This window comes from Taurulus bubalis (genome assembly GCF_910589615.1).
Source record: "Taurulus bubalis genome assembly, chromosome: 7".
Lineage (NCBI taxonomy): Eukaryota > Metazoa > Chordata > Actinopteri > Perciformes > Cottidae > Taurulus > Taurulus bubalis.
The window spans coordinates 22156420-22172375 of NC_136595.1; the positions used below are offsets into that span (position 1 = coordinate 22156420).

The 15956-nt window shown below is 40.4% G+C and overlaps 1 protein-coding gene across 1 annotated transcript; it reads right to left on the reverse strand.

Annotated features, from left to right (window-relative positions):
• ptgfr (prostaglandin F receptor (FP)) lies at positions 1–2123 on the reverse strand (the record flags this gene model as incomplete). The annotated part of the gene is made up of 2 exons (XM_079220808.1): positions 1–309; positions 1323–2123. The coding sequence occupies 2 exons, from the start codon at positions 2121–2123 to the stop codon at positions 1–3; spliced, it is 1110 nt and encodes a 369-aa protein (XP_079076934.1).
• Positions 2124–15956: the final 13833 nt, after the last annotated feature.

Consider the following 15956-nt stretch of genomic DNA (forward strand, 5'->3'; position numbering starts at 1 on the left):
TCAGGCGATGGACTTGATCATAGTGTCCGGTAATTTACCGAGGAGGCGGCAGTCGGTCGGACCGAAGGCCGAGGTGCTTGTCTCCATGGAGCTGCGGAGCACGCTGCGCTGCCAGCGTTGTAGGAAGTAAGACTTTGGGCCCCAGCAGCCATGGAGCAACGTGAACATTTTCCTCAGAACCGCCTTCCTCAGCAGGATGTAGACCCAGGGGTCCAGGATCTGGTTCCACGTGGCCATACGCACCACCATCAGGAGACTGAAGGACGCAGGCTCCTCTGTGACTCTGGTGCTCAGCATGATGACACGGATCTGGTGGAGTGGCCATAGAATGATGGAGAGTGACAAAAAAGACTTGAATAGCTGCATCATGACTCGACAAATGAACAATTAACTGTATCATTTAATATAACTCTCTACTTCTTTATTTAAGAAATATGTATTTTATTTCACTAACTGTATGAACACATCCCTCTCTATTGCACAAACGCTTTACTATTTTATAATTGAGATTCAGTGTTACACAAAAGAGCCTGTAGTGCAGTAAATATGCCACAAAGCATCTTCAACCAATGGTTCATTACACTATCATTTGTATTCTGATTCTAAACCAATTGATAAATAGTAACTACATGTTTTGGGGGATTACTTGCTTTGGTCCATGTTACTGTGAGAATAACATGTTTTTGAATAACCCAAATGAACTGTCCTTGTATTTCTTTGGTCATATTGCCAGAAACAGGTACCATTAAATTAAATGTTGCACTGTAACTGTGGTGTAAGAGGAGTGTGGCGCGTTCTGATCTAATGCCGTCGACTATGGTGCACCTTCACAGCAGCAACAAGAAGTATGAAGGGAAGATGTTTGTTGATTGGGAGATGTGCCCTGAAATTAATGTCCTTTTCAACCAGACCAAGGGGCTATTTTAAAGGACAATTAAAGCATTGCAATATGATAAATGAATCACCAAGAGCTTTTGCCTTAGAGCCAAAGTACGAGCGGGGCGGACAGATTTAAAATGAAAAGCAGCAGTGTGAAACATTAATAACAAGCTTTCCTTGATTCAGCTTCTCATCACACATCACAGATAATAAAGGTTTCTGTCTCAATTAAAAACCCATTTCACTGCCTCTGACAGTCACTTTGTACTTAGCAATGTTCAAACACACTGACTTAAGATCAGAAATGTGATCATATGTGAGAATGTAAATCTGATAATAGATTAATTGTGATCAATCAGAATAATAGTCCGGATTAACAAAGAGTTTCAACTCATTCTCATGACTTCAAGGCAGTAGGGAATGTGCGACCTGCTCATGCTTACCAGTAATGGGCCCCAACACACGCAGGACACCAACATGATACCCAACAACTGGCAGATCATCTCTATGTGGTAGGACGTGCCTCTACAGTGATGCTTGCGGCGCAGCCTGGCCCGCAGTAGAGAACAGCTTGTCATTGCGTTGCACACAATGGAGAGCAGGAGGGCCATCAGCCCCAGCATAGAGAACAGCAGGGGGAGGAGCACATCCAGCCAGTCTTTAGGTTCCTCCATATGGAAGAAGCACCAGCTCCTGGAGCTCTGGACCCTGTAGGGCCTCCACAGCAGCACCGGCAGCACGGCCACCAGGGCGGCGAGCAGCCAGGTGAGTCCCAGCAGCCGCTTCATGTGGTGGGACGCTAACGCCGTGGAGTGGAAGATGGGCCTGGTGACTCCAATGCAGCGCTCCACCGCCATGGCGCTTCCCAGGAACAAGGGGCTCAGGCCAAAGAACACCATGCACACCCCGAAGACGCTGCACATGATGCGGTGAGGGTCAAACGTCTCCCACTTCTTGTGGAAGCTGTAAACGAAGATCACCAGGGAGCCGTTGATGAGGTGACCCAGCAGGTCGGTGACCACCAGGCTGCTGGCGAACAGCAGGAAGGACGCCTTGGACTTGATCCGGATGCGGTTGTAGGATTTGACGAGGATGAAGAGAGCGAGGCTGTTGGAGAAGATGCCCACGGTCATGGAGACGGCGGAGGCGGCGATAGACAGTTCCTTCTGGCTGCTGTTGCAGGTGGTGTTGCTTGGTCTGACCTCTGACCTGCAACCTGTGTCGGAGCTCCCATTGGCTGACATGGTGGACAGGAAATCTGAAGCATAGGATAAATAGTGGATGACATAGGATTCATTTTCACCAACATTGTATTTTTATACATTTAGTTTGGTGAGAAATCAATTCAACCATAACACATATAGTTTCTCTGATTTGTAAAAAAAAAAAAACATTTGTTTTAGCTTAATATTTTACAGCTCACGTGCACTTTTGGGTGTGACTATGGGGACAGTGAACGTCCTGGAATAAAAAAAAAATGTAATATGAAAAATGTCCCACATGCTTAGAAAGCCAATAACTTTTATTCATTATCCTTATTAAAATCTTGCTCAGCTCCTTACCTCAGGTTTGGTCTTCTCTCACGCAACTCGCCATAAGTCGCCTCCACGCTTCTCTTCTGGGTCTTTTATGATCAGTAAAGCCACGCGACGTGGAACCAGCCCGGCTGGAAATGCCATTGAACGTGAAACGGCTCTCCTCGATGTTCCCGTCGAGGCTGCTGCGATCAGCGCAACTTGTTCTGTCTGCTCTCCGCTGGAAGTCAGTGGAGGACGAGCGTCAGGCTGCGAGGAGCCACTTCAACCTCAAACCCACCGCGGTGGCGCTGGCTGTGCACATCTATCGCATCCAGCAAAATAAAACTAAAACAAAAACAGCTTAAGTGTATTCATTTGTTTTCTCTCGACACTGGATAGGCTTAAAAACTAAAATAAACTGTCGGCAAAATACGCCATTAATTCGTAATTAATAAATTAATTGATTACGCATGATTGCTCGACATTTAAAAGTATGTATGAAATATATCCTTAAGTCTCTATTTTCCGAAGTGCTGTAACATTTCTGTATTTATGCATTGATCAGTATACATAACATTATTTTCTGTTTTTAATAGATTTTTTTTGGACGCTTTTCATAAGTTCTCGTCTCAACAACAACTACATCCTTTCTCTGTTTCACTTCCCAGTCTGCGGGTTATTGGACCAGCCTGCAGCTGTGAAATAGGTTTCCAATAACACTTCCTCGAAGTACGGGCTGTGTCTGCGACTGCATGAGTCGCCTGCTGGTTACTGACGTCTGTGCTTTATTAATTGACAAAAAAAGATTGACAGGTGTTTTTTGCCCAAAATGATCAATCCTGTACACGTAAAATAAAAATAAAAAAAGACATGTATTATGACTTTGCTTGTATTTCAATCAAAGGTTTTCTATTTCATCCAGTCATATGTTATATTACCTATATTTCATTTTGCATCAATATTTTGAAATTGAAAAACGTTGGGAAGATAATTATTCAATACCAACATTCATTATCCAATCCTTTCAAAAATATTATATATATATATATATATAATAGTACAATTTTTAGGGTTTTCAGTTCTGAGGATTTAACTTTAAATGCAATGTTATAATGTGATATGAGGAACATATCTGAGCCAGACATTACCAGTGAGAGAACAAAATGTCTTGGCTGGGACTGAACAGAGTGCTGCTGTGGTTGCATGTATTCAACCTATTAGTCACACCTTTTGCTTTTCTGATGACATAATATACAAGCAGCCATTAGATCCAACGAGAGTGCTCAACTAGAAGGACCGTCATGTTCAGTTTGATGACAGGCTCTGGTTTTTCCAGTCCATTTGAAAATGTTTTTTTTCTTTTTCAAAATGTTGTGTTTTCTTTCTCCTGATTTCTGAATGATGAAGTAAGAGCTGGAGGTTGCTCTTTGAGGATCAGTTGTTACAGTGTTACAGAAACTATTTATCCTGAGTATCAGATTTACAGCCAAGTCTGTATACAGAATATAGAATTAGAATAATTTGGATGACTTGGCCAAACAAATGTCATATGAATTATATTGTATTTCCTCTGACTGTTTTATTTCATTGTTACTTTATGTCCTGTTAAACTATTACGGCTTTTTTTTCTCTTCATATTTCCAAAGGGGCATGCAAGAAAGCAGACATGGACACAAAATGACTTGAAACAGCATGACAAACGATCAAAGTCACATAAATGGAAATAAAAGTGATCCAAAAAGAAGAAAGGGTCAGGGGGGCAAACAAAATACCCTCTAAGCTAATAGCAGTTTCTCACCACGTCTGACCCAGCAGAGAGCATCTTTGTCGACCAGTATTGGTTCATGAGAGGATATCAAAAGCCATCAACGGAGGAGACAAAACCAGACAGACCATTTCCGTGGATAGAAGACTGTGGTAAACCACAATGTCTCTCTTTGGTCACATTCAGCGTCTGTTTTCATATTGTGGCCCCACTCCCACCAGCGACTATCAGGCCTGTATTATTTGAGTGATTTACCAGCATTTCTGTTTGTTTCTCAGAGTTTGGGCCCACCAGTATTTTTCTGTGTATTCTATATGCTATGGTTGAATACTGTTGAGTGGTTACTCAAAGGTGCGAGTGTTTAATGTGTTTCTAACACACCAATACTGTCATCTTATTGTAGGAGTTAAACCCTCAACTTCTATTTGTTTGCTGATTTTAAGTGGACTTGTTATAATCATTTGAGCCCAATCTTTAGATAAAAAAATCTGCCAATTTTGAGTTTTAAAAATATTGAATGTGGTCCCTACATATATAAGTGCGACCACAAAACAGTTTTGATTATTTTATTCTTTTACAAAGTAGACAAACCCACACTTCAGATGTATAAGGATAGAATTCGCATTGAGCGTAAGTAAACAAATAAAAAGTGCTGTTCTTAAGATAGCACTTGGTTATAGCACTAACTATGCAGACAGGATACGTCTGAGTGCTATTTTGTCTGATTAGAGAGGATTGTTGAACTTTCAGATGATGATTGTGTGATTACTTTGAGGAGGAAGCCAAGTTGCCTTCGTACACACAAGTATTTCAGAGCCACAATTCATTTCCTTTAATTCCCCAAGCGAGTGCAGTCGCATACCCACTAAGCTTATCATACCCATAGCCTGCGGGGTCAACGCATTGATTGATGGCGTCTCCATGACGTCAGCTCAGTGCCTTGGAGCATCTTAACATAGCGGTTCCTGATTATTAGCCTTGGTGCCAGGCAACTGAGGCAGACAACCTGTGGGTCACACGTCAGCTAAAAGCAAATATCACATCATCTCCAACTTCGTGCATCTCACCCAACTTTGCATACATTCTAGCAATAATAATCATTATGATTTGAACTGATGCTGAGCTTGAGATGAGATTCCTGCAGTTGTTATATTCTGTTGATTTCACAGCAGTCATTCTTTTCGTCTTTTCTATGATGTGTAGTTGTGCGATTTTACTGCATTTTTAACCATCATGGCTCCAGGGTATTCATATCAAACTCTGAAATTTGAGTCATTTTCCTTACTGCTCAATTATTGCAGCACCCTGAAAGACCTTAGTGCTTGAAACTGTGACTTATTTCCATCCTCCAAAACTTAATTTCATCTCTTTGTTCACCAGAAGTTGTGTCGAACGTCCGCTTCACTCTCTGTTGTTCTTTCTTTCAGCACTCACAGCAAAGTGGAGAGGATACTGTCGGCAGTCCCACTTCACATAAGAGTGAAAAGAAGTTAAGAATTGCATATCCTAATTGCTGTACACATTTGACTGTGATTTCACTTTTGAGCTTCACAGACAACCAAAGCTCGCTTGGTTTCAACACCCCGTAACTTGTCCCAGATGACCTGAGGATCGAGGATCGCCTGGATGCTCTGTAACATAAAGTAAATCAGTGGTTCAAGGACCAGTGTAATGTGCTCCACTTTCTTGGTTTTCATGAGGAATGTGGCCGCAGCGTTCTAGACGAGCTGTCTGACGAAGACCATGAGCCACCATTTCAATTGTATATCTTCCTTCTGAAGATAAACAAAGTTGTTTTTCTGTATTTAGTTTTGGACAGAAATTCGTCAATTCTTTGAGATTTGTACGAAAGAAATAACTACATTTACGTAGACGATGGAGATGCTGCAGAATCCCTTCTGTATTTCCACCAGATCCATGTATTTGTAGGTCTGGATGACCTCGACACCATGAATACTTATTGGAGGAGGGTTTTGGTGATTTTAATATTTTATCTTGGTGAATCTAATTGCCTCCACAGTTTAGTTTTTCCAAGTAATTTTGATTAAATTCTGTATTTGACAGGCTTTGGAATATAAGAAAAAAAGTGTAAACCGTATGACTTATGCAGAAGATGATGCAGCTTTTCTTTTTCATTGACAATTAATTGATTTATTTTTAATTCTGTAATTGAGTTGTTGAAACCCGCGTCACAGCTTTCTCATGTGCCCCAAATTGTCACTAATTATCCAACAAGGTAAGTCTTGATGAAATCCTCTCCCGGGGTGACATTACACTTTCAAGTGTGGTGTCATACAGTGTCTGCTGTAATGACAGGCAGCAGAGTGCTTGGTCACAATGCAAGGAAAGCACCGGCATGGGAGCGCAATCACATTCTTTTGTTGGTTGCCTCAAATGGGGCTGTTGAAAGAGACTGCCTGCCTCAGTGGGGTTCAGATGGAGCTGGGAGAAGATTGAGCGAGATGGGGAAATAACACATTATGCCGGCTTTTTGCCAACGTCACCGTCGCTTCCTCCTTCGCGTTCTCTCCCTTGTCACAAAAACACCCCTGTGCCGAGATTCACAGGAAACAAACGTACTCTTCCTCTGCTCTCGCTCATCTTGTACCTCCCATCGTGTCTTTTTTCTGTCTGTCACCCTGACCAAACGATTTCCTCCATTTTGTAAATTGATAATGGAGCACCGTTGGTGCCATATGTGCGGTATAGTTGCAACATGTGTCAAAGCTGGTTATCAAGAAGGGACAAACCGTCAGTCCAGAGCAAAAGAAGATCCTCAGCAGTTTGAACACAGGTTTGCTTCTTTGTGCTATACCCTCTCACCCTTTGCTAATATCTCACATTTCCCTTGTGTTCAGACACAACACATATTTGATCCGAAAAGGTCGGGAAACTTCGGAGCAACTGAATTATTCCTCAGGAACCATAACTGTCATCTACTGGCCTCCCAGATGGCAAACTTGCATATCATCAAAACAGACTTCAATTAAACCAGAGCGAACAGGGTTTCTTGTTTGTGTGTGTAAAAACTGTGCTGTCCCGCAGAGACCCAACAAAAAAAATTTGACCTTTATGAAGGCATGACGCTCGGGTTGAGCAGCAAAACCCAGATTAGTGGTGACATCAATTATGTTGTTTGATGCCGGTAGGGATTTGTGGTTAAAGGTTTAATGAAGGGACATCTCATGACTTTGATTTAGTTAATCATTATTATAATGATTTAAGAATGCAATTAGTTTATTATTTATTCTTCACAGGATCTCAGTGTCCGAGAGCATCTCTCTGCACGTTGCAACCGAACAGAGTGTTTCCTGCTTCCACACTCTGTCACACATACTGCTGGAAAACAAAAACACAAAAAGTCAACAGCCTGAATGTGTAGTCAAACAGCTGATTGTATCCAAAACACATTGTAAAAAAAAAGAAAGATTAAGACCAAGTATATCACCATTCTAAGCACAGAGCCATGACAGAGCCTTCATAGCTAGAAGCTCCCCTTCTCGAAACCATGAAGCCGGATTACAGCCCACACCTCTTTGTTGATTTAACTCACCAAATCAAAGAACAGAAAGGCCCAGGAGGGAAAACTAAATCAAAGAGAACCAAGAAGAGATAGGACAAAGGGAAAACCGTTTTTCCTAACAACGTCATCACAAGACAAATAAGTCCCATTATTACTTTACACTTCTAGGTGTGCCAATAACCCACCGATGCCGGCTCGGCCTTCACCAGCTGGTCTGTCCCAGTGCAGCCAGACGCCTCGTGGAGGGAGAACAACTGCTGCAAAGGCTCTTTGGGCAGCATTCTGAGGAGAAGATCAAAGTGCAGAAATAAGATCATCTTGGTGGATCATTTTTTTTGCGCTTATTTGATTGCAGTTAAACATGTTTGATTGAATTACAACACTTACAAATGTAAGTCAGTGTTTCCCATGTTAGCATGCCACTATGAAGATAAAGTTTGATCTGTCAGAAAAGTCAGAAAAAAGTCAGAAAATCACTAAATTGATGACAATTATCCTGAGAATGACATGAATGTGTGTACTAAATCTCCTGGCAATCCACCACGAGACATGGAGAGGCATCAAACCCTGAATTGGCGCTCACAACCGCTTCAAGTGAAAAAGAGAAGTAGAACATTACACAACAGTGCAAAGTGGTAGTGGCACTTGCTTTTTTGGTTCATGTATGTGCAGCAGTGCAAAGTGCAAAGAGGCTGGGTCAAGCAGAATATAGATATAGAGGGTGCAGTGATCATTAGATACACTCTCAGCCAATCACAGCGATGCATGACGAAAACAGCTCTACAAATGGAAAGACTTCTCCAGGGAAACTGAACCTGTTGTCACATTTAAGGCACTGTGTTGAAACGTTAAAATACTTTTTTACGATATTGGTATTGCTCTGCTAAAGGGATTTATTTTTTTTCATCGCTGTACATCACAGTTTTATAAATATTTAAGCAGCCTTGTTGACTTGAATAGAATGGAAACAACTCTACCAACTTGAGAAGTCTTAAAGACCTATTACCCGTTGCTTTATGTAACTGTAGATGCTTTGTAAAGTATTGCATGTAAATCTAAAGGCTATATAAAAAATAAAAATCATCAGCATGTATCAGCGCATAATTTAGTATAGTGTCATGTTTCTCATCTCTTGCTACATTCTTATTTCAGCTAAATAATCAAACTAAACTCAACATTTGTAAGGTCAGGATCCAATGCATAACTCCTGTTCCCCAGTTTCCTCTGCAGGTCTGAGACTGAAGTGGAGCTGGCTCTCAAAATGATGAGCTGCCAGGCTGTTCACCGTCACGCAGCCCGCTGCTGCCTCTGATCGCTGAGAAAGCAACATGTTCATTACTGTAATCACTTGCCGGATGGATGAATCAGAGAAAAAAAATCTGACTGGAGAGGTATTTTACTCTGAGATGGCGCCCCTCCTACCCGTCCAGTGAGCTGCGCATGAAGCTTTGACCTTGGACAATCGCTGTGATCGGCAAACCCCACTTGACTGAGATGTCCACCACAGCTGGTTGCGGAGCAAAGCAGTGTCTGCATCACCTGCTGAGTAAAAACAGTTCACAAGACACCTTTATCATGCATGCGTATTATTCATATTGATATGACTGTGATGTCTTACTTTGGGTTGCTTCCTGTCGGTCCCTGTCTCCTTCCTCGCCCCTTCCCCAATCCCAAAACAGAAACACCTGCAATGCAGAAGTCAGGTTTTAAACACACAGCATTTAAACATGGGACATATTCTGGGAATTGTGTGGATGCTTTTTTGTGTTTCTGGTGGCTTCACCTGTGAAAGGGACCAGAACTTAGTGATCAACTTGTTATCAGTCAACTCACAAAACGAGGGAAGAAGCTTCATGTATCCAACACAGAAACCAGTGGCTCACATTCACAAAGAAAACATGTTTAACTAGTGCAATGATGACTGTCCTGTTTGTCCTTAATGTTGGTGAAATAAACACCTGGTTGGCCACCATGTAAACCTCTGTGTCGAGCTTCCTGCTTCTGATATCCAGCCGCTGTATGGCCATCCTAACAACTAGTTTACAACTCTTAATAATTTCATTATAATACCGGGAAATGATGCTAATATTAAGAACATTCATAAACCCGTCAGTGATGATGGTCACATGTTTCTTACTGTCGAAAATCATTGTTTATTACAGAACCAGCTTCTGTTGTTAACCTAAAATATTTCTTTTATCACCGTGATAATTGTATTCATCAGCTTCAGTTTATTAAATTCACAACATAAACAGCTACCACTACTTCTTCTTTAAAGTCAACATCATGAGTTAACCTCATTGTGTGTCTATAATGATACAATTGTAACACCGGACTTTGATTTGATTGTTTATTTTTGATGTTTTAAATATATGAGTTTAAATTGGCGGAGGATGCTGGATAAGTCCATGTCTATTGGTGTGTATGTCCACAAGTCGACATCGTTGGGGTTGCCACCGATTCCTTCTTTGCGGACCTTGACACTGTCCTTGACATGGACGGGGACATCGGCCCTCACCTCCAGCTCCGTGCTCTCCAGAGAAACTGAGGGAAACACAATGATATTTTCCCACATTGTTGAGGATACTTCTTAAGGTTTCTTCTTTACGGAATTGTTGCATTTTAGCCACACTACAGATGTGCCTCAAAAATATGTTAAACCTGCCAAGTTTGCAAAGCAGGATACATTATGAGGCCTATCTGCCTAATAGCCTTTGCAGCTAACATAAGCAAACAAAGATCTCTAACAATGCTGTACCTGGTTCCCTCGGACTGGTTATCCCACCACAGCATTTCGGCATCATACCTGTAAAACAATCAACATAGTCATTTGAGGACTGGTACATTACATATATGTTCATTTTGTACACATGACATTTATTGCTTCTCTCCATCTCGGGAGAGGGATTCCTCCTCTGTTGCTCTCCCGAAGGTTTCTTCCCTTTTTTTCCCCTGTGAAAGGGGTTTTTACTATCTTTATTTGGGGGAGTATTTCCTGATCCGATGTGAGGTCCCGGGACAGGGATGTCTTATGTGTACAGATTGTAAAGCCCTCCGAGGCAAATTTGTATTTGTGATTTTGGGCTATACAAAATAAACTGAATTTAAATGTTCCTTACCAATCAGTCAACAATACATATATTGATTGACATCCGTTATAGTTTTACATCAATGCCAACAAACAAACATTATGGTTATAACCATGTTCTGGCCACAGGACTATAACAGAAACAATTCCGTTATATATGAACTGCATGCAGACTAAATAGATAACAGATAACAATAAATACATATGATAGTTCATATGTTATTATAATGTACCTAACTGCACCACCTGTTAACACTAATCTACACCATATTTCCTTCCCTATTTTCTGTAAATCAATCAGTACACAGTACACACCAATCAATAAATAGGAATATTCCTTAAATGACCTTCACCTTTCATGATGGAGTTTCTGTCATTGTTTCCCTCTTCAGAGTAAGCCGTGGTAAGGTAGTCGATGCAACAGTGTTTATTATCTTTTAAAATATATAATTTGAATATCAATATGTATGCACGTACCAGTAGTATGCTCAGGTAAACAGTTAAAGGGTAATGCCATCATAACATATTTTCACGCTTGGTGATAGTAGCATTTTTCAAACACAAATTATATGAGCATCATATAATGTTATATATTATATGTAAGCCACTGCTCGTTGCAGATTTTGTTTCACAGTAAAAAGGTATAGCAAATATCAAGTCACAAGCCTCTGTTAATCTTTACCATTTCCTTTTAATCTATATATTGATGATATGTCCAAGCAGCTGAAAGCCTGAAATACTGGATGCATGATTGTTAATACTTTAATCATATTATGTATGCAGAGGTTCTTGTGATTTTTAGTCCATGTAGTGCTGGTCTCCAGCAGCTCCTTACTATATGTACTGTCTATGGCGTGGAACATAATATACCATGCAATGCTAGTAAGAGTACTATCTTGATGTGTATAACCAAGGAGGACAAACGTCTCTTATGTGTTAATGTATCTGTCGTGTTAATGACTCTGAAAATGAAGTTTAGTACGACACGCTACCAGTCCCAGCTGTGGAGATATTGGTACAGCTGTATTGTATTTGATTCTATTTGTACTATCTGGACCTTGAGTTTGAAATAAATGTTTGATTTACATCAACGCAAAAATAGGGTATGTAAATGAAGAAAACTATTAATAGCACTGTACCAAATCCTCTACTGGGGAACAGCTGAGAGACTTGTTCACTTGGTCGCACCGTGGAAAAGACAGTGGAAAAGTTAGTCCTGATCCTGTCAGTCCAAGCGCTTGAAATCTTACACACTCACAATGTCAATGCTCACAAGCTGATTGTAGTTGAGATCAAACTGAATGTCAACTTTGAAGATGGGTGAGGTCTGAGCAAGGACACACACACAGACACACACACACATTCACACACACACACACACACACTTTACACTCCCTGACCAGATTTGGTGTCATTGCATTGCGAGACGGTTTATAGTTTTATCTTTATTTTGATTGTCAGATTTCTCTGAAATGGGTTTTGCATCACAAGAATCCGTGCAGAATGACTCGGATTTCTGCGAGCAGTTTAAACATTAAGCCGACAGGACAGAACACAATGACCCTTGGAGAAAAACAAACATCCTGGTCCATTGAAAGATGGACCACTTTTATTAGTGAGGTGCATTATGGAATCGCCTCACACTGTTGCCCTGGACCAAAGAGAGTGGGGGCACATTTGATCACTTACCTCAATTTATGGGTCAACACTAAAAAACCTTTTTGATTTCGCAGAAAATGCAAACCTGAACAGTGTGTTGCAAACAAAGTGGCTCTTTGAAACCAGAGCAAAGGAAGAAAACCTGTGATTGTGTGTGTCCATCTGCTGTGTTTGGTGAAAAGATCGATTTCATCTTTTAGTCTTTTACAGACACATAAAACATGAATAGACTAAAAAAGAGAGGTATTTACACACATGTTTAAGTGTATACTACAGTCGTTTGTGAGTTCTTTACCTCACTTTCCACAGCTGCCATTTAATGCCCATGAATATAAAAAACTACAGAAGTAACATTACCTCAAGTTGTGTGCTATTCAGGCAACATTGTTCATTTTGACTAATGCAGCAGCAAAAATCTTGAACATGTACACTAAATAAAAACACTAACTGTGTCAGGTTGCGAAAACTTGTTGAATACATTCAAGTACAATAATTTTCCTCCCTATAAATCATAATTTAATACCAGCCAAAATGCTTCGTGGTATTTCAAGTGACAGTAATGGTGAAGATTTATGTAGAAAATATATGTAAAATCTCACCAGTATAGGTCACAAATGGAACAAATGTATTTTCAGAACTGAGGAGATTACATTGATTTAATGGGAATAGGGCGACTAAATAGTATGTGTTATTCAGTAGAACTACCACTAGAAGTCGCTAAAGTCAGACATTTCTGAATCCTTCACCTACAGTGGAGCCTAGATATTACTGGTTTTACATGGATGTCAGGGCCGTAACATCAATTTAAATATTATTGTGAATCATTAGAAGTTGGTTTATTTTATTTATTTCTTCTTTTGATATGACAGCATTGAACCCTCTGTTGTGTTTTACAGTAAAATGGGTCTTTTCTGGTCACCTTTCAAAGCTAGAAATCTTTTCTTCATGTGATTTCATTTTTACTTGTTAGACGTTACTAAAATGTCGCACCTCTTATGTTACATATATCGTATACTTAACACATTTTCCAAATCAGTGGTTCTAGGTTGCTAGAGCCTGAACAGAAAATGCTGAGAAACTTCAAGCCACCAGGTGTCAGTGCAGATTCACCTCACAGTTCTGTATCTCAATTAAAAAAAGTGTTTAATAATTTCTTTTACTGGATTCTGGCTATATAAAAAAAGAAAGTTTGCAAAGTTTGAGATTACCTATTGAAATGTTGCGAATCAGAAAGAGCTCATTTGTGAATTCTTATCTCTAAAGCATGATGGGATGTTGCAGGCTCGCTGATGAAGCATCACTGTTGCTGTAGAGCCTGCTATCAGGAAGAGGAGCAGTTCTGTAACTCAGACAGTTTCACACACTGTGTTTATCAACAGCAGGTATGCGGTTCCTGCAGTATGTGTGAAGAATGCCATAATTAATGCTGCTGAGGAGATGAAAGTGTGAGTTCATCCTTCTCCTCTATCTACAGCGGCGTCATAGCCAAACACACAGGGATGTGTTAAAGTGTTAAACACTGGAACATTTTTCTAACTGACTTAAAACACTGCATTAGTGAAACTTGCTTTCATCAATCCTTTCTTATAATATACAGTATATCACGTCGTGCCGTTCAGTAAACTGAATGCAGTGCTGTGGGCCACACATCGGATTGTTTTTTGTTGTTGTCATATTGTAAAGTGGTAGATTAGTTTTGTCTTATATTGAATGCTGCTGGAGAATCCTTGAGAGGGATCTGGCAAAATCACGTTTTTTATTCAGAAATCCCCAAATGTATTTTTGCTGAATACGTTGAATGTTCTAACGATCTAAAAAAACATTTGAAATCAATTGAAAATGTGGATTTTGTGAACCGATACATTCTTTCTCAGATATTTTCTTAGAAATCCCACACATGTTTGTATCGAGGGGCCTGAAGCTTAAAGCAATAGCGTCTGAGAGTTAGATGAGACAATTGACTCCACGCTCATAATTGCATGGGAAACTGGTTAGCTTAGCGTAGCATAGCATGAAGAGGTGCTAGTAGGCAGACTTTGTGTGACACCCCTCTGGCTCCGAGCACCTTCGTCTCCGCAGGCTTCCAAGGTGAATGGAAATCATGATGTCGCCTCAAGCCCGTGTTTGAGACAGTGACTGATGACAGGCTCATTTGCAGCCAGCTTTGTCCTCAGAAGCGTTTGAGATCCAACCTTTCTACCTGAGGAGTTAGTAATTGGTGTGCAGAGCACACAGCGCGGATCTCAGGAGCAGCCAGTTAGTGTGATACTCAAGCACTGCATGAGCTTTTCTCAGAGCACCTGAGAGAATTACAACATTAAGATTCCACCTGTGTAAGGGAACAGAAAGCAGTCAATGTCTTTTTTTCCGTCTTTTTCTTCAGGCCCCTCTGCAGGACGGCACTTTTTGAATTCTGCAATAGTCTTGCTGCTCCCCTCACCCTGGAGATACGGTTGGATAGCACAGTGTAATCCCTTGCTAACAAGCAGCTTCCCTCTGTATGCTGGAGAGGCGGGGAGGCCTGTGGGTCAGGGCTGAAGAGGCTTGTGACACTCTGATGTAATCGTTTGTATCAGTATTACAGAGGAAGTGCCTTCGAGGGCTTCTTCAGACATTTGGCTTCAGTATCAGGACAAATCGTGGCCCCCAGTATTAGACACATGGTCTTTTCTGGGGGCCCATCTGTTACGAATTACTTATTAGGACGTCCCTTTAATCTAGATCGAGTCTAGATATGATTTAAGGAGGATTACATTCACACTCGGTTTTTAAATCCATCTCAATTCAGATCAAATTACTGCACTTTTTCAACGTGTGACAAAATCTTGATTATGTGAACAAAATGAATGCTTCATGTTTGTGATGCTACATTTCACCACCAGGGTCCTGTCAAGAGTATATGTGACTAACAATAACAAAATGTCTGATTATTGTTCTATTTAATTTTCCGAGGCGATGAAATTCTACATTCCGTTACATTTTTTTTCTTCATTTTTTGGTCTAACAATGTGATAGTGTAAAAAAGTGAAAATGTGCCCAGAAAAAATTCCATTTCTGATGCCAGCTGTCCTACACGTCACCAGTCATCAGCACCAATGGACCATATGTTCTGTTCATGCATCTCTTTAAATCATTGCTGCACATCCATATTTAAAATGTGTTCATATAAGTGAGAAGTCAAGGACATAACATTAATTAGCAACACTGTTGATGATCAATATAATAGTTTGAGTCATTTATTCAGCAAAAAATGACAAACATTCACGTGTTCCATCTTCTCCAATGTGATAATTTGTTTTGTCAGATCAAAAGCAGACATTTGAGGACTTTACTGTATAGGTCTTAAGGATGTATAAAGGACATTTTCCACAATTTTCTGACAATCAAAATACAAAACAATGAATCAGTCATAAAAAAAATATCAATATATTAATTGGCAATTCAAATACCATTACAATAGACCCAATCAATGAACTGCAATAATTGCTGTACCTTCAGAGCATTACGTCGTATAATTTGACTGCA